Source organism: Benincasa hispida, chromosome 9 (assembly GCF_009727055.1).
Source record: "Benincasa hispida cultivar B227 chromosome 9, ASM972705v1, whole genome shotgun sequence".
Taxonomy (NCBI): Eukaryota; Viridiplantae; Streptophyta; class Magnoliopsida; order Cucurbitales; family Cucurbitaceae; genus Benincasa; species Benincasa hispida.
The window spans coordinates 24,700,949-24,726,529 of record NC_052357.1 but is presented as its reverse complement, the minus strand read 5'-3'; the positions used below and the strand labels follow the sequence as shown (position 1 = coordinate 24,726,529).

Below are 25,581 nucleotides of genomic sequence, written 5' to 3'. Positions count from 1 at the left end.
TAGTTTATATATTTTCAATATATCTTAAATTTAGTTCCTCATCATTTTTTATTAAAATTGGTTAAATAAAAATAATAAATTTCTTACAATATAATATAATTTATGAATAAGTTTCGAAATTTATATTTAAAATACTAATATAATGCATGTATCAATTTATATTCTACTCCAAATTTCATTTGACAGATGTGAAATTTATAATTTAAGTCAATTAAATTTCTAAACTTTTATAAATCGATCAATTTAGACCCTTTATCACAATTACCTTTAAAAATCATTCATGCGTTAATTATCAACGTGTGTAAATTTTCTTGATTATTCGTTTTACAAAATGGACAATTATAGTAATTACATACAAGGGCGGATCTATGAAGGGGTCAGGAGGCACGTGCCTCTCCTCACATCGTATCGTATTACATATACATGTATTTTTATTTATTAAATATAAAAAATATTTCTATATACATCAACATGAAATAGTATTTTGTCTTAGTGGTGGTGGAGGAACTCAATAGGATGGCAACTAGAGTTTGATCCCACTATGAGACAATTTTTTTTTTCTTTTTTATTTAGTCAATTTTTGTCACTTAAAGTTTATTCACATATGCGTTCATATTATATACAAATATTTTTAAAATTTTAAATTTATTTTATAACTATTTGATTATTTATTTTTAGTTTTTGAAAATTAAGACATATAAATACTAATTTTATATATAATTTTTTTTGCTTTTTATTTACTTTATCATTATTTTAAAATCACATTAAAGATTATTTTAAATTATGACTAGAAGTATCTAAACTTTTAATTTTAACTTTAATAAGTCCCTTAAATATGTCTAATAGCTACATAAAGTTTAAATTTAATGTATAAAAATCTCATAAAATATTCAAAATGTTTAAAAATTAATCGTTATTAGTTAAAAAAAAATTATTTTTGTTTCTAATTGAACCTCACAATTTCAATTTTGTAGCTGATAGTTACATTATTGTTTTAGAAAAAATGTCTACATGTTATACACACTTATCGAGATGTTAGTCGCCTAGTATATATTTTTTAAAGTTCAAGAACTATATATGACACAAATTTAAACGTTAAGGAGCTAAAATTTTAATCTTATATAAAGTTGTGCCCTCTAACATGTAATCTTGGATCTACCACTATCCATATATTAGTTAGTTATGATCGTTTTGACGATATTATATAAGTTGAATATTATGTTGATGCATCTAAAATTATATTTAGTTGAACTTGTGCCCTTGCATAATATCCTGACTCCGCCATTGATTGCATGGATGATTTTTAAAGGAAGTTTTCGTTTAAGTGTCTAAATTGATTCATTTATGAAAATTTAGAGATTTAACTGATATAATTATAAGTTCATACAAGATTTTTCCAAACGAAACATAATGGAAAATGTAAATTGATACAATTACAAAAGTTAAGGATTTAAATTCAACGCTTAGAGTTTAGAGATATAAATTGATATTTTTTCCAAAAATGATAAAATCAATAAAAATACATAAACCAAATTTGGATATTTTAAAGTGTAAGGACTACAATTGAATAAATCTTAGACGATGAGGTATACCTTAGTAACTAATTTTTAACTTAAAACGTGTTGATTTAGGTTGGATAAATTGTTATGGAAATATCATGTGAAGTGTTATATTTTCTCTGGGTTATATTACAAATTTAGTTCATGAGAAAGGAAGACTTTCATGGTTGTGTCTACTACGTCGCTGAAGTTTATTAAGTATATTTAATAGAGTTTTAAACTTTTGATTTTGTGTTTATTAGGTTCGTGAAATTTAAAACGTAAGTCAAAAACCTATTTAACACAAAATTGAAAATTCAAACATATTTAACCGAGAATCAAAAGTTTCAAGATTCAAAACCTATTAAACATACAATTAAAAGTTTTATGTCTAACAAATATAGTTTCTTAAATTTTAGAGATCTACTAAAACAAGTTTAAAAGTTTAGAGCCTATTTGGTAACCATTTAGTTTTCTAATTTTGTCATTGAAAATTAAGCCTATAGACACCATTTCCACCTCCAAATTTTTTCATTTGTTATCTGCCTTTTACCAATGATTTTAAAAAACAAGTTAAATCTTGAAAATTAAAAAAAAAAAATAGCTTTGAAAAACTTGCTTTAATTTTTAGAATTTGGCTAAGAATTCAACTGTTGCATTTAAAAAATATGAAAATCACTGTAAAAAATGAAGAGAAAATAAGCTTAATTTTCAAAAGTAAACTATTGTATTTAAGAAAAATGTAAACTATTATAAAAAATTGAGAAGAAATAAACTTAATTTTTAAAAATAAAAAACGAAATGATTACCAAACAGATTTGAGAATTATAAAGTTTTACCATTTAACATGGATAGGTATGTCCTACCGATTAAATTGAATATAAGATAATATTGTTTAATTAAATTGAAATTATTTTGTGGCAAAAGGGAACTTTTTCAATGTAATAATTTTGGGCAATCCTAGAAATTCATTTGTAAAGAATTTTAAGAGATATTAGCATATATAGCAAAACCTACATAAGCATTTGTAAGGATGTCCAATTTATTTCACAAAATTTCAGAAAGAAAAGTCATAATAAATAATAATGGTAAGACTTTTTAGGAAAGTGACAGATTTCTTTATTTCTAAAATATGTATGTAATTTGCAAATACCCCTTTTTAAAAATGTAATGGGGACATGACTCAACAATCATTTTTATATGTGGCCTAATCATCAACCCTTCTATTATTGAATAACATTTTGTTAACTCAAACTAAAAGAAAAAAAAAATTAATACTGAATTTAGTACTTAATAAACTAATTGTGGTTGTACTTAAAAAGAACATATTTGATATATTAGATACTATTAAACTAGGTAGTTTTTATAGAATCTCTATAAATAAGCCTCGTGGTATGGTTCTACTTACAGCTATAAAAATAATCCGACAATCCGAATAATTCGAACTATCTAATTATGGATTGGATTAAGTTAAACTTTTTTAATTTTTGTTGGGTTGGATCGTGGATTGGCTAAAAATAATTTGGGTTGACCTAACCCAACCCGAATTATATATATATATATTAATAAAATATATTAATATATTTATCTTTGTTTAAAATTTGATTACTTTGTATGGATTAATTTGTGAATTTTAAATATTTTTCTTTTAAATTTTTTATAATATTTGTCTTTGTTTAAAGTTTGTAATAAATATTATAGATATTTGATATTTAGCATTTGAATTTTATGAGATTTTAATTATTAGTCATGTGTTGTATATAAATTTACATATTTTTAATTAAAAAGAAAAAACAACCCAACAACTCAACTAAATCCAACTCGAATTTTAAGAGTTGGGTTGGGTTGGCTTAGAGACTTTATTTGGGTCCTTTGAGTTGTCAAACCATCCAACCCTCAATTCAACCCAATTCAATCCATGTACACTTCTAGTTGTCCTATGAATTGATTACAAGATGTTCATTCTAATTTATAGTGGTTCGACACAATTGGTCTACTTCACTTTTCAAGCTCCTTTTAGTATTTCACTAAAAGTCTTTGGCTCTTTTCATAGCTTAGAGTCGAACTGCTATAAGTTCTTTTTTTCGAGAGAAAACAAATCCGATCATTTCCACAGTTGGGGATTAAATTGTTACAACACTCTTATTATGGGTTCAATGAATTTAAAATGAAGAACATGATGAGAAAGACTCTCTCAAAGAATAGATTTACACATACACACATCAAAAGCTCACTATATGTTGCTTCTCTATGGTTCCACATGTCACCTTCCCATTAATCCAATTTTCTGAAAAAACTATCACTTTATCACATTGTCTATTTTTCCGCTAAGCTTGTTTCGGCTATAATTTAGGTGATTTAAATTGTTGAGAAAATCTAGAGAGGTAATTTAGATTAGAAAAGAACATAAAATCTTTAAAAAAAAAAATGTAAAATGCACCCAAAAAAAAAACTTTCAATGTTTAACGACTGAAAAGAATGCATAGAAAATGCGGAAAAATATTAAATATAAATTCAATTTTTTAAAAAAGAAATACTTTTTTTAAACAGAATCAAATTTTCTATAAGCATCTTAGAACAACTTAATGATTTAATTAAGTATAGTACGACTTTTTTGAATGAAAGATGATAACAAGTTTTTCATTAAAAAAAAAATCGTAATAAATAAAAAACACTTAAAAAAAGATTAATTTAAAAGTTATTTTTGAAAAAAAAAAAAAAAGAAAACACTCCTGACATTGCCTAAAAATGTAGTAAGAAAAAAATATATATTTGTAATTATAACATATTCATAATCAAACATTTAAAAAAAAAAAAAATGTTTAAACTGGAAAGTATTCCACGGTTGGTGTGGAAAAATGAAAAAGAAATAAGGAGTTTTTGAAAAAAGAAATCGATAGGAAAATTTAATTTATTGAAATTAGAAAATGAATGAGGGGTGTAAATGGAATTTGACAATAAAATCCGATGCTCAGCATATTCCTTTTTAGAACAAAATTCGAAAATTCTACATGTGAGGATTGTTCAAAGCATAGTTCTTCTATTTTGAAAATTCAAATCCTTTTAAATTTGAATTTAACTATTATCCCTAAACTTTCAAAAATATTTATTTTAGTCTTGAACTTTCAAAAAGTATTTATTTTCATCTCTACTTTTAGAATTATGTTAACTTTTTAATTGAAAGTTTAGGTAACTTATTTTTTTATGGCTTATATTTATTTTTCAACTATAAATCTTTTACGTAAAGAAAATGTATATTTTCCATATATATTTTTTAAGATTGTTTTTTCATATAGGAAAATGAACAAAATATTTATAAATATAGCAAAATTTCACTGTTTAATGATCTATCGCAGATAGACTATAATATTTTACTATTATTTATAAATATTTTCAGCATTTTTACCATTTAAAATAATTTTTCTATGTCATAACTATTAGTGATTTAAGTCTACTACTTTTTATGTCAATAAAAAAACGTTACAAGTCCTATAATTTTTTTTTTTCCAATTGGAATCTCCAAGCAAATCAGGAAAAAAAAAGTAAAATCAAAATATAACATAACTGACATATTAGTGTAGTAGATGTTTTGTAGAGATTTGTCCATTTTTCTTGTACAAGTTTTTTTTCTCAATCATCAATATTTTTTTTATTTTCAATGTATTCTTCTCTACTCTATTTTGTTATGAAAACTTTTAAATACAAGAATAATACATCCCATGACAAGGTAAAATAAACTAAGAAAATGCAAATAAATGTAACCTATATAGAAAATAAAACTCTAAGAAATTGCAAATAAATATTACCTCAATGAATCACATAATCAAAAAAAAAGAGGAGGAAGAATGGATTGAGAGAAACATAGAAAAGTACCTCAATGAACGAGTAAAATCTGGAAGGCAAAGTGACGGTTGCATTCTTCATAAAAAAAAAAAAAAAACCAATTTATCCTCTAATTCGAAAAGAAACAATTTTTGAAAGTTTAAGGACTAAAATAAAATAAATTTCAAAGTTCAGGAACTAAAATATGATTTAAACCTAAATTTTATTATTAACTTCAAAGTTAATCAATTTCCATTCTATATATTGTTCGATTTTTTTTTCATCTTTTCCCTTAGTTCAAATTAGGTGAGAATTTATGAACCATAAACCACTATATTCTTAAGACCCGTTTGAATCACATATATTGGTTCATCTGAATGAGATATGAAATAATATTTAAGGTAAGATTTATTAATTTTGTATATAAAAATTAAAATTAAATAATTACTTAATTAAAGGTAAGAGTTAATGTATTCATCAATTAAATTTAGTATTATTTAATCTTTATATATTAGTTAATTATTTAATTAATAAAAATAAACTTTTTTTACATTAGACGACCATAATTAAATTATTAAAATCACTTGTTAAAAACAACTAAATAAATATAAATTAATTATAATGTTAATAAGGGGGTAATAATTATTTATATTAAATAGTTAAAATAACATAAAATTTTAATTATAAATGTATTAGATGAAATTTATTAAGTCTTAAAATTAAAAGTAATATTTAATTGAGATTAATCTATTAATTTAGTCCGGCTATAAAAATCTCACCTACATAGAAGGTATTAGAAAATATATGAGCCTTAAAGTTCCCTCTAATTCTAACCTTTTCTTTTTTAATATTACGTTTAATTTTATATAACAGTTCTAAAATCTTAAAAAAGAGTGTCTGAATTTATTCACTTATGAAAGTTTAAATTTTAATTTATGATATGATATATTTAGAGAGGTATAAATTATTTTTTATTATTATTATTTTTTTTTTTTGGAAAAAAGAAGGTTAAAAGCAAAAGGAGAGAGGCACACAAAGCAAACACACCCACCACCACTAGTAGCAATTCAAAAAGTAATCCATAAAATTGTTGAAAGCATTTGTAAAGTAATGGATGAAAATGAAATTTTATTATTTTCCACAATATATATCCTTTTAAAGTCCTCACCTTTCAAATACATACCCCTTTTGATCATATTCTAACCCATTATATATATGCACTATTCATAAAATCACATTATTCCTAAAGTTTGATCAATCCATTTGCTTCAAATTGTTTTATTACTTGAATACCTAAAATTACATTCATCTTGGTTGTATTTCTAAAATTAGATTTGAGTTTTTAAACAATCTATCAACACCAATTATTTATCAAAACTGACACACACATATATATATACACTTTTATTTCATCTTCATAATTATATTCATTTAAGTCCTAAAGTATGATTTTTTTTCCTTGTAAAATAAAATTCATTGGTTCAAAGCAAGTAAATTGTTGAATCACGACTAAAGTGAGCTTAGTTTAGTAGTATTGACATGTGCTCTATTCATAGATGTCGAGCTTCAATCTCCCACCCTGCAATTTTTGTACTAAAAAAATTGTTGAGTGAATTATAAAACAATTAAAACTACCTCAACCCTATTTATATGGTTTTTTCTTAAATATAGGAAAATGAATTAATTATTTACAAATATAACGAAATTTCACCGTCGACTAGTGTCATCTATCAGTGTAAGGTTGGTGTCTATCATTGATACTCTATCACTAATAGACAGTTATATTTTGTTATACTTGAAAATATTTTCAACGGTTTTATCATTTAAAACAATTATCTCATTTCTCATTTGGACAAATTTACCCTTTGAAAATTTGGGATTGATTTGCAAAGAGTCCGAAAAAGTGTAAATCAAGATTTGAATATATTGTTGATGTACACAAATTTGGTATGTTTTTAAGTCAGCATAACAAAGCTAGAAAATTTTGTAGTGCATCATAGTATGAAAAACGATTTGTATATTTGTCAAACTTTTGATTTGTAATTAATACGATCTAAACTAAATTGACTTTCTATACAAATCTCAAATTTAAAACAAAAATGTTTGTGCATTGAGGATCCAAATAAAATAAATAGGGAAATTACGAGATTGTTAGATTGAGAATTTAAAAATAGAAATTTGAAGCTAATGAATTTAAGGAAAAATGAGATTGTATTTCATGTTTTCAAATATGTGTTTGATAAGAGATTAAAAAATTAGACTCAATAATGGTTTAAAATAGTTTGATATAATATATTTATTAACCATAAAACTAATATTTAGTTCATAATAAACTACTATTAATTTATTTATAAATCTGATTTACGTTTTAAAAATTTATATAATTATTATTCTGTAATATTATAGAATTTATAGTACAGTACATGATATATATTATATTTTTTAAAACAAATGAATTGAGTTTATAACATGATATATTGCATTTCTAAACGTTTTTTAATCTCTGTTTAATATAATTCTGCTTTTTAAAATTTTAAATTTAAAATCTGATTATAATTAAAACAAATATTGTTTTCAAAATTTATATTATTTGAATCCCATCATTTAAAAATGGTTTTTAAAAATACATTATTTAGATCACAAAATTTAAAGAATCCAGAATCTCTAATACACAAGTCCTAAGTAACTTATGTATCAAATCATATTTATTTCACGAAATTAAAAAATAACAATTTGTTTATATCAATGGTTTAACAGATTATCAACCCGAACATAGTTTAATAAATAAGAAACCAATTCGTAATGGTTGAACTCAACAAATTGGACTGGTGTGAGAAAATAAAAGTGTGGAAAGTGTTGGAGATGAGCTTCTGTGGTCAATGGAATTGAGTGGTCCTTTGAAAAGTTGTAGCTTAAGTTTGAATTGCTTGTGATTATTTCTTGCTTTGTGATTTGAATTCTCTGAATCTCTATTATTATTCAATATTGCCAATTTGTCTATAAGCTTTTTTTCCTGAATTGGAAATTCAATAATTGTAGTGTCCATAAAATACAAATACTATGGTCATGTGTGAAGACCATTTAGGGAAAAAAAAAAAAAACTTAGTGTGATTATTTTGATTGATAATATTGATGGTTATCTCAGATAAGTCCCAAAACTTACAAATGGGCATGGACTCAAGCTCAATTAAAACTAAGAGACTGGTTGAGAAAATGCACGTTACAAGAAGAAAAAGTCATAGCCTCAAAGTTTGGATCGACCAACCAAGTTAGCAAACATATATCAATTTGAGAAATAATCAATTCATTCTTAGTCTGATGTCCTACAATGTCGAGCACTACAAACTATTCTGACATCACCCAGAGATACACGTAACTACAAGCATATATCAAAGTAAGGATAGTATAAATAACCTCATTCAACGACTCAGAGAGAAAAAGTAAGTATTCTCTCCATGAGAGCCTTGTACTGACTTTTAGGTGCTTATCTAAAGTATATAGTATCTATACTAACTTAGACATAGGAGTGTGGTAGGCTCGGTATCACTTGGTACAAGTAACTCTCGCACAAGTCCCCTTAGAAATTGAGATTAAACTGAGAGAAGCAGACTAACAATCAAATCCGCGAGAAGCCTATGACGACGACGAATGCGTGGAAGTTTTCCATGCCTACAAATAACAATAATTATTTGTTTTAATTTGGAGCTGATTATAAACTAACACATGTCGAAAAATTAAATTAAAAAGAATGGTAAAACAAGATGATGCCACGTGATCTTTATGAATACGATATCACCAATCAGCAACAATTTGGCCCAAAGCCCAAATTAGTCAAAGTTCATCCAAATAAATAAAATAGCAAAATTTAAAGATTTATTTGGAAAAATGACAAAAATATTTCAAAATTATAAAAATAGAAAATTTAAAGTTTTATTTGAAAAAATGACAGATTTCAAAATTACAAAGATAGCAAAACGGTTTATATAATAAAAAAAAAATACTAATTAATAAATGACAAAACTACCCTAAAAACAACCAAATTAAATACAAACGAGAACGCAAAGATATGCGGCTTCAAAAACAACCTGAATATCACAAATACACTCTACCTAAACATTCTAGAACCACAAATATACTCTAAATATCCTAGAAGCAAAAATTAAAAATCATCAAATATGGTTTTTAACGCTTCGACTGCCTATAGAATGCGTGTATGCGAGGGAAGTCAATGACCAGACGATGGGGGCATTAGAAACTTATGGATGTCCACAACGATGGACTTCCTTCAAAGTGAGGAAGAGTAAAGTTGATTATACTAGTGAAGTTGTTGTTAAAAAGTAAGTATTTGAAGGAATTATAACTTCAGAATGATGTGACTATTGGAAATATAATTGTGTTTGATTGTCTTCATTCCATGTGACCAGTTTGCACATAGGATCTTGAAAGCCAATTTTGAACACTATCAATCCCAAAACATTATTGTTGAAAACGATGGTCAAAGTAGAAACAAAACAGGAAACATGTGTGCGAACGAAGAAGATCGACGACCACGACCTGGTGAGGGTAGTCGCCAAAAGCTAGCAAAGACAATGGAATTCAAGAAAGTGTTGTTGAATTAATCATCGCAAACATGAGATTAAGGAGAAAGGGAGATTTTGGGGGGCGGCTAAGTAAAGAAGATAAGATTTATGATTTTTTGTTATCTTATTTTATTTAGATGGGTGAATAATAATAATAATAATAATAATATATTGAATCTAATAAAAAATATATATAGATAAAATATTTTAAATGACAAAACTGCTAAAAATATTTATAAATAATAACAAAATATCATAGTCTATCTGTAGACTAAAATTTTGCTATTATTTATAAATATTTTGGTTACTTTTTCTATATTTGAAGTTCATATATACACACATGTTTCAAACATTTAAAGTTTAATTCTCATTTATATGTTTTTTTTTTATGTACAAAAAGTCATTTTTATGCGTTTCTATATGAAATTTTGAAAACATAAAAAATATGGAAAAAGGAAAAGATCAAATTAATTTGATAACAATATGTATACAACAATAAGAAAAGATTTAAATACAATTGAATTTATAACAAACATTTAAACAAATCGAAAGTTAGTTAGATAAAATCAAATTTGATAATAAAAGATAAAACTATAATATAAATTGAGAGAAAAATCAGAAAAATTATGTTTATTGTGATTAATGCAAAAAGTAGTTGGATAAAATCTAATTTGATAATAAAATATAGATTCAAATGTAACTCGAAAAAGAAAAGTCGGGAAGGGAGCTCGTTTATTTACAATTACGTTGTATTCATAATTTCATTTTCATTTAAACTTCTCGTTTATTTACAATTACGTTGTATTCATAATTTCATTTTCATTTAAACTTCAAGAATTACATTGTATTTATAACTCCATCAACTATAAAACCTATGAACCCACAAAGGAAAAAACAATAAGAAACCTAACTCGTTGCCTAAACAACAAGAAGCCTAACTCGTTATAGATGCATAACAACAAGAAGAAAATTGTCAAAGCGAATACTTATTTGTTTGTAAAAAAGACATATTAATGATATAATATATAGTAAGATGATAATGAATAAAATGTGAATAGAAAAATTAAAAAAATAATAAAAATTCAAATGAAACATATGGTTTATTAGATGGTAATATGTATAAAGTAATGAGTAAAATCTTAATAAAAAACAAATATATAATCTAAATTTAAAATAATAAAAATTTAATAGGATAATGTAAATTTTAAAGTTTTAGTATAAATTAAAATCAAAATGATGATATACAAATTAGAGACTAATTTATTCTGAATATTATCGAAATATATAGCAATTACAGACTAATTCATTCTGAATATTATCGAAATATATAGCAATTACACTTATTCAAAAATAATGTTATCCGACCATACCAAGGGCAACTTTGAAATTATAAAAGTGTTCGTCGTGTGAGGAACAGAAGTTTTGCCAAAATTCTTAATATTTTCGATTTTTGACAAAAATCAAAACAACCCCAAATTTAAATGCAAATCCATCAAAGCAATTGGGCTCAAAGCCTAAATTGACCCAAACCAAAACATCCAAGCTTCCTTTGACGACAAAAGAACTTCAAAGTCTGAAAGATTAAAATAACTTAATTTTTCTAAGTTGAAAAGATTGAAGAAGCTCTCAAAAGATTTTGAAGACTTTGAAGACTTATCCTTCTAAAAGTGGAAGACTTTGAAGACTCCAAAATAAAACAAATCCCAAGAGACTTCAAAGATGGATGCTTTCTAGAGACTATGAAGATTGAAGCTTCCTAGAAGACAAAGGAAATCAACAAAGTAGAGAAGATGAAAACTTTCAACAATTTCAAAGTTAGATTCAAACTTCGAGAACAAGTGTTCCAACCATAAAAACAAGAGAGAATCAGAATACCCTATTTTAGAGATTGTACTACACATATAAATGAATGAAGACAAATTCAAATTTTACTTCCACAACAAATTTCTTTTTCAAAACCTATCTTCAGTCATACAACTCATACCTAGGAAAGGTAGATACAAATATAAAAATAAACATAACATTATAAAATTTATTTATTTAAAAAAAACAAAACCACAAAGATTGTGCTTGGTTGAGCACTCCTGATGTCTTTAAGATGGGACGACACTACTTCCAATTCAAAATCTCCACATTTGCAAGAACAAAATCTTCAATTCAAAGTCTTCAGAGTAACGACAACAATGCACTTTAAAAAACCAATAGTAATAAAAAAGCACTTGTTTGTAAGAAAACAAATGTGAAGTGTTTCTAAAAAGCAGTATTTCAAACACATACTAGCTTTGTTAGGAAAAAGTAAAAAATATATATGTGTGTGTGTTTCACATTGCTAAACTCAATAAATATAATCTTAAAATAGTTTAAACATCTATTATAAACTATAGAACTAAATAACTAAATAGCACAGCCTTAAAAACTTATCATTTAACTTAAAATTTTCAGACTGTCCGACACGACCAATTAGAATAACAATGATGCGTATATGATAAGTTGAGAAAATAGTCAGAGATGAGAGAGAGAATTGATGTTTTGAAGACAACCTGAGAATAATAATTTACTTTATTAAATTGATAGGTGACGCTTTTTTTTTATTTAGTCACAATGATCATATACAAGATTTCTTTGAACTAAACAAAGGTGAGGACAGATCAGAACCCCTTCAATTGTCGTGACAGTAAGAAGCTAAAATGAGCCGTACCTTAACAACATTTACCATTGCCAGGAAAGGAGTTGCTCCATTATTTCAGTTTTTCTGCACCAACCACAATTTTATTTCAACATCAATCAAAACTCAGTTTAATTCAAGTAATATTATTACAAGCCAATTCGAAAGTGGTAACAACATTTAAAAAATGGGCCTAAGTATTTCATAGCCACATTAAAGATTCTTAAATCACTAATCGATTCAAAAGCATGAGCTCCCCTTCACTTGTGAGGCAATATGAAGAAGACCCAATGAGTGGAAATCAATTTTAATTGAAGAGGAAATAAGATTGCAGGGGTTTGAACACAAGACCTCCCTAGATCGCCAACTACCCCTTGTAAGAAATGGTCAAGGCTAACGCCTTCAAACTAATAGTGTTAAAAGGAAATTTAAGAGTTTATTATTAATTATTATTTCTACTATTATTTTCTTTTTTTTGGGTATTTTCCATTTATATCTTTTCCTTTAGTGGTTTCTTGATGTCTATTGATTCACCTTGTAAGAGGTTGATTATGTACTCTGATTTATTCAATAATATACAAAATTAACACACAGTATATCTACATCATTGTATTGACGAACAATCAAAAAAAAAAAAAGGAAGATAAAGGTTGATGGTTAAGCCATTTATGAAAAACAATAATAATTACAGTTGTTAGATACTTTTACCTAAATATGCACGTCGTTATGCCCACTAGCCACCATGCTAGTAAAAGACTAAAAATGCCCTTAATTTTTCTCTATTTCTGCCATTTCTCCAAAACTAGTTGAGTTATGGTCAAGTTAGACGTTCTCTTTTGGGACAAACATGAAAAGACTCGAGGAAAGAGCTAATTCCCTTCAATAAGATTTATGTGAATAAAGATCAAAAGGGACTGAATAACCTTATACTAATCTGATAGGAGGAACTCAAGAACACAAAGAACAAACAAGAAAATTAAAAGATAGAATTATATTGCAATATCATAAAAAAATGACAATATACCTCAGCACATTCTAGAGGGTCGAGAATCCTCTCCAAATTCTCAATTAGGAAATCTCACATAAAATTCTTCACACCCTCCTAACACTCTCATTCCTTCTATTTATAGCAATATTCAATAACTAACTTCCTATCTAATTACCCTTATAGCCCTTATTAATACCATACTAAGATTCTCCAAATAGTCTTATTTCTATACTAGGGTCCTTACAATACTCTGCTCTTCGAAAACACCTTGTCAGGTGTGCTTACAAAACACAATTTGTGATTTAAATTGAAATAAAACAGTAAACCCAAAACCACCCGCCTCTTTGAAAGAAATGTCTTCAACTTTGTTAAGCAATTTGGGCTTCAACTTCTTCATTTGAATTCAGCCCATGACTCCACATTCTTCTTTCTTCATTTCCATTGGTGTTGTTCTCCTCTAATGGGTTGGGCCCATTGTCACTTGGATTGCCCCACACGCGCAACACTTCAAAAGTTGGGCCCATAAAACATTATCTTTCTTAAAAGTAAGAGTGGGCTTCCAACAATCCCAACCCATAACCAATCCAGTATGTTTCTGGCTTTCTGCAACTTTTTCCGATTTGTTGACCTCATCACCTGACACATCACTTGGAACTTGTCATCCCACCACTTCACAAGAAAAGAAAACAGCATTTTCTCCAGACCATTCTCCTTCCACCGCTGGCACTTTTTCCAGCAACTCTTCCGTGTATATTTTCAGCTTTGGTTGCGTCTTCCCCATTGTCCATAGTCCAACAACCTCCGTCCGGTCATCTGGACATCCCACTTCGCCACACAACATTTCAATCATCATTATCATAGCTTATCAGAGATAGGAAGCCAAAATAAAACCACTAACGATGATGCTTACCTCAAGGAACACTTGGCCAAAGATCACATGGGTGTGGTAGTGCCTAGGCGGGTCGGGTTCTGGGTTTAAATCAAGATAACGGCCAACCAAAAATTCATCTTCAACTATTTCCTCGTTTTCTGACCTAGCAATGCACTGGGCCCCATCCATACTGTTTAGAATCGAACCCTTAGCATCTGACTTATTACAATCCTCCCCAACACACCCGTGGCCTGTTCCTTCTCCCCAATTCTTCAATTTCTTGTGGATTATATTGGGTTTTTTCACCCCACTAAAATACCGAAACCCACATTTAAGAAGTCCATTAAGCAATCCCCTTTTTTCCAGCTCTGACAGCATGTGGGCCTTAAATTTGGCCCATTAAGGCATAGCTTGTCCGGTCCATGAAGGAAAAACTCACGATCCCATATCTCTTCCACACAAACGGTTGACACATGGATGGCATTAAGGTTCGACTTTTCATTTCCCTTCCATTTTTGCCACTGTCTATTTTCTTTTCTTCTTTCCTTCAGAATATAATCATGGGTCTCCAGAGCTTCACTCTCACTCAGCCCAAACAAACATATTAAGCCCATAATGCTACGGTTGGCATTCCTTCCCATCAGCTTTTAACACGTTAGTGGTCCCCATCTGTCGCGCAAGTGCTCCCTTTTCTCCATCGTCACGACTTCTTCTGCCATTACCCACTAGGTTACACTCCTTACCAACCACCTTCCTCTTTGTCTTTATCCCAGCTGACGTCCTCTTTGCTTTTGGCGCCGCCTTGTATACCCCTCGGCCTTCAGAATCGTCCATGTTGTCTTCCCCAATCCTTCATTCGCAACTCAGCCTCAACTTCTCGATGTCGTTTATTCATCATTTTCGTCCATCGCAGTATACCCTCTTCTGCAAATTTCAGCACACCTAACCTCTTCGTCCTCCCAGCGTCTTCGCTCACCTGTGTTTCCGTCAACCACCGTTTCTTCGTTCGACAGTCTCTTTGCCATCCCAACCCATCAACCGCCCACGTGTTCTCCTTTCTTTGCCCACCATCTCGTCTATTCGAGTATGTGAAATCAGTTAAGTTCGTACCTTGTCGTTTACTTGTCCGTTCGCCACTCCGCCAGCCAGTTCTTCTCCGACACATTTTGTTTGGCCACCCCCATTCTTGCCGCCAGTAGTGCTCTCCTTTGACGGTTCCTTTGACGGTTCCTTCATGGTTGTTCCTCTCTAATCTCTTCTCTCTCTCCTCTCTAGACTTGCAACGACCCTTTGCCCGGAACTTCATCTCCTGTCGTCCTGTCATTTGCCACTTCTTCTTCTGCCCACCTCCTCGATTTTCTAACCCCTTGCACATCAAGTAGCCCTTCCTCCCACGTTCCTCCCACGTTTCCTCCCACTGGAACCAACAGTGGTGGCAACAGCACAATGGGCCTATTTTGCAACCCCAATTTTGAGAAAAAGGTTATAGATAATGGGGTTGGAAACAAAGGTCTTGGAACTCATTGGAAACCTTTTTTTCCCCCTTTTTGAAAGGAAAGACATAGGAAAACATTTGTGTAGGCTAGAAAACATAAAAGATAAACAACTTTGATAGTAGGGAGATTGACAATTAATCTTGCCCTCTACAGTATATTTTAAGGCATAATCAATGTGTCAATCTTTCCATCAGCTTTAAAGGACTTCAAATCTTGGATCCTTAACAAAGATGGTCAATTTTCAGTCGATTCCTATAACTAAGAAGGTATGCACTGACCGGGCTCCTATTGATATTTATCAATCAAAGGTGATCAGGAGGGCTAAAATTCCCAAGTGTCTTTCTATGGGTCTTTGTACAAGAGAAGTTAAATACAGGGGATGTTATTCAAAGAAGAAGGCTGAATTGTTCTATATCTCCAAAATGGTGTGTCATGCAGATTGAATGGAGAAAAACACCACCATATTTTCTTCTTTTGCTCTTGGGCAAGTTCTTTATGGGCGGGACTTCCGGAAGTGTTTTGGGCTTGGTGTTTTCTCGAAAGAAATGATGAGGTTATTTTTCAACTTAATTTGGGATCTCCTTTCAAGGATAAAACCCATATTTTGAGGTCTAATGCTTATTTATAGTGGCAACCTTATGGAATTTGTGGAGAGAAACCAGAGGGTCTTCAAAGAGAGAATGACTGGTCTTGACAAGCTATGGAATTTATCGAGCTCTCTACATCTAGTGTTCTATTTCTAAATCCTTTTCTAATTACGATCTTTGGTATATCCGCTAATTGAGAGTCGTTTTTGTAAATCTTTGGCATGCTGTGATACCTCATCTCCCCTTTTGTATGATTTTGTCTTAATCAATATCATCTTTGTTTATTATCCAAAAATAAAAAATAATCATAGTTTCAAGCTTTTGGAAGATGGCTTTTCGTCTTTTAGGATGAGTTCATTTTCAATCCAAATTTGTTTGGCAGTCCGATTCATGTTAGCCACTCATTGTACTTCCATATTTCTTTAATGGAAATTCTTGGAATAAAAAGTTCCGAAGATAGGAAGCAAAAGAAAAGGCCGACGGTATAACAAGCATACAAGAAATATGAAATTGCACCGCCTGCTGAAGGATGGCAATCATAATCAGTTATGATCTGCTTATTGCTTATTATGTTTCATTGCATTGAACATGTATGCATCTAAGGCTCCCACAAAAAGATAATAAATATAATCCATGAAATAGTTATAAAGGTAAATGGCTTACCTTAACAGTAAACAAAATACTCCCATCAGAAACCTGCTGACCCGGTGCAACATGTAGGCCATAGATTTGTCCTGCCATGGGCGCTTTCACAACGTGCTGAGGCAATTTCAAGAGTGGAACTATTACAACTTATGCTTTTGGTTAAAAGTAAATTAAAGAACATTGAAAAATTAATAAACTGAAAAACAGGCAGTTCTGTTGCAAACCTCCATCTTCATTGCTTCAAGGACCAACACAGATTGCCCTTCTCCAACTTCATCACCATTTTTCATTAGAACCTTTACCACTAGACCAGCCATGGGAGCAACAACAGTTCCCTGAGGATGGTTGGATGCTGCCTCAAAACCAGGCTTATGCTGTGATTCATCTTCATCTGCTAAATTAACCCCCAACTTCTGTTTAAAGTGATGGTGATGTGACCCATGCCATATATGCACATGTTTCGTCTGATCCTGAATTCAAGAATGTTCCAATGAAGAAAACCAAAAGGAGATGGGGTGGGGAGAAATGAATTGATGTAGGAATAGATCCATCATTTACCTTTGAGTAAATAGCCAAGCGAACTTCCATGATAATACCATCAACTTCAACTCTGAAATTATGTTTTCCAAGGTGGGATACTTTAACTTCAACCGCAGAAGAACCACTTTCTCCAGTCTGTACACGTGTTGAAAACAAACAGCGTCATGAATTAAATAAATATAATTTTTATTTTGTTTTACAAGAGAGCTGCTATCATTAAGGATAGTGAATGTCAGAAAACAGGCCATATATAAATACAAGCTGTACCAAATAAAAGAGCCAACAAAAAGAAAAATCACAAGAACAAGTTCCAAATGTGAGTCAACCCTTCACAACCAATCCATAACTATAGATGCATAAAATTACACTTTACCCCTATATTCATCTATCCCTCCTTAAATTCCATAACCATTAGCCCTTGAATGAACTACTGCCATCCATAATTTAATCATGAACAAAGTCCTCCACGGGATACCAAGATGGTGGGAGCTCCATTATTCAAGACCTAAATTGGTCTTAAGGGAATCCTCACTTTCCACAAATGGAAAGGAGCAAAATCCACCTCTTGATGTAATATTTCCAACCCCATTTTGCATGTCTATGAGATAATAGGGTAATAAATGGATTATTGTTAGATATTATTGTTGAAATTATGGTTTAGCCCAGGGCGTTTTGGTTTAGCCCTAAGCCCTAACCCCGTCGATTGACCACTCCTTCAAACCAGGCGCTGAACCAACCAGTCCAGCTGAACCAGGCGGTCCAGCCAAACCCGGTTCAGTCAGCCCGGCTGGTTCATCAGGGTCACTTCCTTGCTCAGCCAGCCACTTCCTCCACGCCAACAGAGTCAATGTATTCGGGTTTTTATGGGCAACAACAGCCCACGGTGGGTTTTGGCGAAACGATTGGTTTACAACAACAATTGGCACACTTGCAGCAGCAGATTTCGACACTCGGGGCAACCATTAGATCCACAGCAATTCCTTCGACTGACTGTCACCCAGATACGTATTCAGGCTTTCCATTATGTTCGCCAGAAACAGTAACCGCTTACCCTGCTTTACCTATTACAAACATTATGTCTAGTTCTGTGGGTAATTCTACAGGAATTTCTATTGGAGAAAAATTTAACAACCAAAACTACTTTTCTTGGTCTCAATCTGTGAAAATGGTCCTTGAGAGACGACACAAGTTCGGATACCTAACCGAAGAGATACCAAGACCGAACCTTGGGATCCCCAGGAACGTATTTCGAAGGAGGAGGACTCTCTCCTCCGTTCGATTTTAATAAACAATATGGAACCCCAGATCGGGAAGCCCTTACTGTATTCAGCTTCAGCTCGGGATATTTAGGAAGCCGTCCAGAAACTATATTCGAAAAGACAAAACACTCTGCACCTCTATACCTTGAGAAAACAAGTACACGAATGCAAACAAGGCATCTTTGACGTAACATCCTATTTCAATAATGTCACTGTTGTAGCAAGAAATGGATCTGTGTCGCAAAATAATTTGGAATTGCCCAGTCGACAAGGTTCAGTATTCGAAGATTGAGGAGGCTGACCGCGCATATGATTTTTTGGCGAGCTTAAATTCGAAATTTGATGGCGTCCGGAGCCGAGTTTTGGGACAAAGACCAATGTCGTCCCTGATTGAAGTTTGCTCACAAATCAGGTTAGAAGAGGATAGAACCAGGGCTATAAACGGTACCGCAACCACCACCTTAGACTCTGCTGCGTTTTGAGTCAAGTCAGCTGGACCAGAGAATGACAAACAAAATGAAAAGTCTCCACCGATTTGCGGACACTGTAAGAAACCCTAGCACACAAAAGATCAATGCTGGAAATTACACGGTCGTCCACCAAATGGCAAGCGGCGCCCTCCAAATGATAAGTCTAAATCTGGTCGAGCCCTTGTGGGTGAAACAGTTGATGATGCCTCCCCGGTGACTAGCCATGTGGATCCAAGTACAGTTGGAACCAACAACGTTGCACAATCAGGTACTCCTCAGTCCTTTAGTTTCCTTGTTAAGGGGGATGAGTCCTGGATTCTTGACTCAGGAGCAATGGACCACCTAACTGGATCATCTGATCAATTCCTCTCCTATTATCCAAGTACTGGAAATGAGAGAATACGAATTGCAGATAGGTCATTTGCCCCCGTTGCTGGAAAGGGTCACTTATCTCCAATTCAAGGACTGGTTTTACAGAATGTCTTACATGTGTCAAAGATATCTTATAATTTGCTATCAGTCAATAAATTAACCAGAGATTTGAACTGTAAAGTCGTTTTCTCACTAGATAATGTTTCGTTTCAGGACCTGAGCTCAGGGAAGATGATTGGCACTGTCCGGCATAATAGAGGGCTCTACTTCCTCTCCGAGGATGCTTCTTCTAGGAGTTTATCTAGCACTTGTTCACTGTCTTCTCTTACTGTTTCTGAAACTGATTTCTTATTATGGCATTTTCGTCTTGGACATCCAAACTTTCATTATATGAAATATCTATTTTCCCATTTATTTTGAAATGTGAATATGCCATCTTTATCTTGTGATGTTTGTATTCATGCAAAACAGCCTAGGGTGTCCTTTATCTCATAACCCTACAAACCTTCCCGACCCTTCCACCTGATACATAGTGACGTTTGGGGTCCATCGAATGTCACAACGGTGTCAGGTAAACGGTGGTTTGTCACCTTCATACATGATCACACCCATCTTACATGGGTGTTCCTTCTTACCAACAAGTCTAAATTGACGACGGTCTTTTAACAGTTTTACACCACCATCAAAACACAGTTCAATACCAAAATCGTCATTCTTCGAAGTGACAATGGACGTGAATTTGTTAATCAGTCCCTTCATGAGTTTTTAAACTCTAAGGTATCGTCCACAAGAATTCCTGTGCCTATACTCCTCAGCAGAATGGGGTGGCCGACTAGAAAAATCGTCACCGCATTGAAGTAGCCCGATCCCTCATGATACCTGCATCCTTACCCTCATATCTATGGGGAGATGTTGTACTCACTGCAACTCATCTCATCAATCAGATGCCCTCCCGTGTGCTCAAATTCCAAACCCCCTTAGAGCATTTTAAAGAGTTCGTCTCATCCACTCACCTTTTCCCAAATGTTCCTCTTCAAGTGTTTGGGTGCACCATTTTCGTTCATAATCACGGTCCTCACCAGAGTAAATTTGCTCCTAGGGCCCAAAAATGTGTCTTTGTTGGGTATCCGCTCCATCAACAAGGCTACAAGTGTTTTCAGCCTTCCTCTCAAAAGTATTTTGTCACCATGGATGCCACCTTTCTAGAGGACAAACCCTTCTTTCCTGTTAGTCCTCTTCAGGGGGAGATCTCGAGTGAAGAGGCTAACACTTCCACTTACTCTGTTCCTTTAGACCTGTTTCCGGAACCTATTCCTGAAACAAATGAGTCTGTCCTCTCTACAAAACAAGTGCCTTGGATAACATACTATAGGTAGCATCTCCGAAAGGAAATGGTTCCCAAAATTGTTCCCCCTGTTGCCCCGCCGGAAGGTGTTCAAGAGCCAGAACCAAAACCGGCTCAGGCTCAAAGTACCCCTAGTCTTAATGATAATGAATATGTTAAAGGTGATGTAGTGAACTCTGGCGAAGTCAGGGATGATGGTTGTAATGAAGCGCCAAGTGATGCTCAGGGGACTGAAAATGAACAGATGGGTACAGATGAACAGGCAGACGAGATCAGTGAGATTGATGCTACCTTGGTTTTGCCAATTGCTCTGCGGAAAGGTACGAGGTCGTGCACCAAACACTCTATGAAAAGCTTCTTGTCTTACAGTAACTTGTCTACGAGATTTAGAGCTTTCACCACCAGCCTGGATACTGCAATGATTCTAGGCAATGTGCACAAGGCTCTGGAAATTCCTGAATGGCGAGCTGCAATTATGGAGGAAATGCGAGCTCTTGAGACTAACAAAATGTGGGATCTGGTTAGTCTTTCGAGAGATCACAAAACAGTAGGGTGTAAATGGGTTTTAACTGTCAAATATAAGTCAGATGGAAGTTTCGTCAAATATAAGGCCAGATTGGTTGCAAAAGGATTCACCCAGACATATGGAGTGGATTACTCAGAAACATTCTCACCTGTGACAAAACTTAACACTATTCGTGTTCTTCCCTCCATTACCGTTAATCAACACTGACCCCTACATCAGTTGGATGTGAAAAATGTGTTCCTGAATGGTGAGCTAGAAGAAGAGGTATATATGAACTCACCTCCAGGTTTCAAAGCACAGTTTGGCAATCAAGTTTGCAAATTAAAAAAGTCTTTGTATGGCCTGAAGCAGTCCCCTAGAGCTTGGTTCAATCGATTCACCACTTTTGTTAAATCTCAGGGGTTTGTTCAAGGGCATTCGGATCATACCTTGTTCACTAAGAAGTCAGCACCGAGGAAAATAGCTGTCTTGATTGTCTATGTTGACGATATTATACTATCAGGGGATGATTCCGTAGAGATTGACAGGTTGAAACTGCAAATGACAGATGAGTTTGAGATCTCGGTGACTTGAGATATTTCCTGGGAATGAAGGTAGCAAGATCGAAGGAAGGGATCTCAGTATCTCAGAGGAAATACACTCAAGATTTATTGAGAGATACTGGAACGACAGGGTGTAAACCTGCAAATACGCCGGTAGAAGTCAACTGCAATCTAATAGAATCAGTAGATGATGTTCCTGTGAACAAGGAGAGATATCAACGGCTTGTGGGGAAACTGATATATCTTTCACATACCAGACCTAATATATCATATGCAGTTAGCTTAGTCAGTCAGTTTATGCAGGCTCCCTATGAAAGACACATGGAGGTGGTTACACAAATTCTGAGGTATCTGAAGTCTTCACCTGGAAAGGGCTTGGTTTTCAGAAAGCATGATAAAAGGTGCATCGAGGCCTACAAAGACTCAGACTGGGCTGGTTCTGTTACAGATAGGAAGAAGTCCACCTCAAGATATTGTACGGTTGTGTGGGGAAACTTAGTTACCTGGAGAAGTAAGAAGTAAGGTGTCGTGGCTAGAAGCAGTGCCGAAGCCGAATACAGGGCTCGGAGTTTGGGTATTTGTGAAGAGATTTGGTTGAAAAAGGTTCTGGTAGATCTACACCAGGAAAGTCATGACCCGATGAGACTTTACTGTGATAACAAGGCTGCCATTAATATTGCAAACAATCCGATTCAACATGATAAAACCAAGCACGTTGAGATTGACCGACACTTCATCAAAGAAAAACTAGATAACGACAGCATTTGCATCCCTTATGTTCCGTCCTCAACAAGTTGCGGATGTTCTCACCAAAGGGTTACCTAGACAAACTTTTGAAACCTGTATTAGCAAGTTGGGTCTCATTGACATCTACGCCCCAACTTGAGGAGAAGTGTTGAAATTGTGATTTAGCCCTCAGGGTGTTTTGGTCTTTTCATGTGGTGTCTATAGTCTAGGGTTTCTTACTGTTTGGTTATTTATACCTGTCCCTATAGTGTGTGCTATGTATCAGAAAATTAATAAAAAAACTCTTATCGTGGTTTTTTCTCCCTAGCATAGGGTTTTCCACGTAATTTGGTGTTTTTCTCTTCTACCCTTTTATTTTCAATAATTATAATTAAATTTACTTACCTCACCCATTAGCTTAAGATTTTGGGTCAATTGGTAATTTAACATGGTATCAGAGCGGTAAATGTTTTGAAATCCTAAAAATCCAAAAAAAAAAATCCTAATTTTCTAACAACCTAAAAAAACTCTAGCTTTTGTTGCTGCCGCCGTTGTTGATTGATCTTCATTCATTCACTGCCACCGGTCACTTGAGCTTCGTTGGATTTCGCTCTCAGCCGCCAGTCGTTGATATCTCTCCTTGTTCACAGGTTTATGACAATAATAGCAAACACCCTAGTCGAGGTATTGTTTGCTATTATTGTCATAAACCTGGCCATATGAAACGTGAATGCAGAAGATTGCTGAATAAGGGTCAGAGGATGCCATCACCCTCTGCACATTCGCCTCTACTCCTCATAATCTTGACAAGTCAATTACGATTTCTACAGAGGATTTGCTAAATTTCAGCAGTATCAAGAGTCATTGAGGACATCATCTTCTACTCCCATTACGACCATCGCGGAGACAGGTAACATTTCTAAATGCCTTCTTTCCTCCACGTCAAAATGGGTCATTGACTCTGGCGCTACAGACCATATGACAAGTAACCCCAGTTTATTCTCTAACCTTTGTACATCTACCTCTTCACCTAATGTCACTATAACTGATGGAACCTCCACTCCTGTTTTAGGATCAAGAACCGTCCATCTCACTGAATCAATTTCTTTGTCACCAGTTTTAAATTAAACAAATTTCTCATTTAATTTGATTTCGGTCAGTAAACTCACTCGTGATCTTCATTGTTGTGTCTCCTTTTTTCCTGGTTATTGCTTATTTCAGATCTTACGACGAAACAGACTATTGGTAAAGGGCAGGAATTTGGAGGTCTTTACATCTTTGAACCACAAACACCTACTACCATCACATGCTCTAACGTGTCGTCTCCCTTTAAAGAGCATTGTCGTTTGGGTCATCCATCTATCTCTGTGTTGAAGAGTCTTCGTCCACAACTTCAACATTTATCTTCTTTAGATTGTGAGTCATGTCAGTTTGAGTTCGTATCCTCAAGTCAATAAACGAGCTAGTGCTCCTTTTGAATTAGTCCATTCTGATGTTTGGGGTCCATGTCCTGTTGAGTCCAAAGGAGGGTTTAGGTATTTTGTTACATTTGTCAATGACTATTCTAGTGTTACGTGGTTATATTTAATGAGAAGTCGTTCTGAGTTACTTTCTCATTTTCGTAACTTCCATGCTGAAATTCAAACTTAGTTTAGTGGTACTCTTAAAATTCTACGGAGTGATAATGCTAAGGAATATTTTTCTTATACACTCAAGTCTTATTTAGATGCCTATGGCATTCTTCATCAATCTTCTTGTGTTGATACTCCATCTCAAAATGGGGTTGCAGAACGAAAGAATCGTCATCTCCTTGAGATAGCCAAAGCTTTGATGTTTCAGATGCATGCTCCAAAATCCTTTTGGGCTGATGTTTCCACAGCTTGTTTCTTAATAAATCGCATGCCCTCTTCCATTCTTAAGGGTGAGATACCTTTTCGTACTTTATGCCCCAAGTAACATTTGTTTCCCATTCCACCCAAAATATTTGGTTGTACCTGCTTTGTTCAGGATGTTCGGCCTCAGCATACCAAGCTGGATCCAAAGTCCTTAAAATGTATTTTCCTTGGTTATTCCCGTGTCCAAAAGGAGTATCGGTGTTATTGTCCTAGTCTAAATAAATATTTAATCTTTCCTGATATCACGTTTTTTTAACATACCCCATTTTTTTCATCACCGTCTTTCTCTTCGGATAAGAGTCAGGGGGAGCATAAGGAATTAGAGGATGATTTCCTTGTCTATACAGTTATTTCTCCTTCCGATCCTCTTCCTGGTTCATCTCTACTTGTGGCTACATCTACTTCTCCTCCCATCATTAAGGTCTATACTCGACGACAATCTCCTCCAGTTCCATGCCCTGTACCAGAGTCTTCTTCGTCATTGGATCCAGAAATGAGTGATGATCTTCCTATTGCTCTTCATAAAGGTAAACGTACATGTGCTCATCCTATTTCCTCTTTTGTTTCATATAACCATTTGTCACCTTCCACATGTTCATTCATTGTATCCTTAGAGTCTGTATCCATCCCGAAAACTATTCATGAGGTTTTGTCTCATCCTGGTTGGTGTGCCGCAATGGTGGAGGAGATGACTGCCTTAGATGATAATTGTAC

The 25,581-nt window shown here is 33.0% G+C and overlaps 1 protein-coding gene across 2 annotated transcripts in view; it reads right to left on the bottom strand.

Moving 5' to 3' along the window:
- Window positions 1-8,707: 8,707 nt before the first annotated feature.
- LOC120085088 (methylcrotonoyl-CoA carboxylase subunit alpha, mitochondrial) overlaps window positions 8,708-25,581 on the bottom strand; it is a 39,791-nt gene continuing 22,917 nt past the window's right edge. The window contains exons 13-17 of one of the 2 annotated variants that reach the window (XM_039040942.1): window positions 17,751-17,867; window positions 17,417-17,662; window positions 17,211-17,306; window positions 12,639-12,692; window positions 8,708-9,029 (exon numbers count right to left, since the gene is read on the bottom strand). In XM_039040942.1, coding sequence (XP_038896870.1) covers window positions 12,684-12,692; window positions 17,211-17,306; window positions 17,417-17,662; window positions 17,751-17,867 — 468 coding nt within the window. In that variant the 3' untranslated portion in view covers window positions 8,708-9,029; window positions 12,639-12,683. Of the gene's footprint in view, window positions 9,030-12,467; window positions 12,693-17,210; window positions 17,307-17,416; window positions 17,663-17,750; window positions 17,868-25,581 lie in introns of those variants that run through there. The other variant, XM_039040941.1, reaches the window with a different exon arrangement.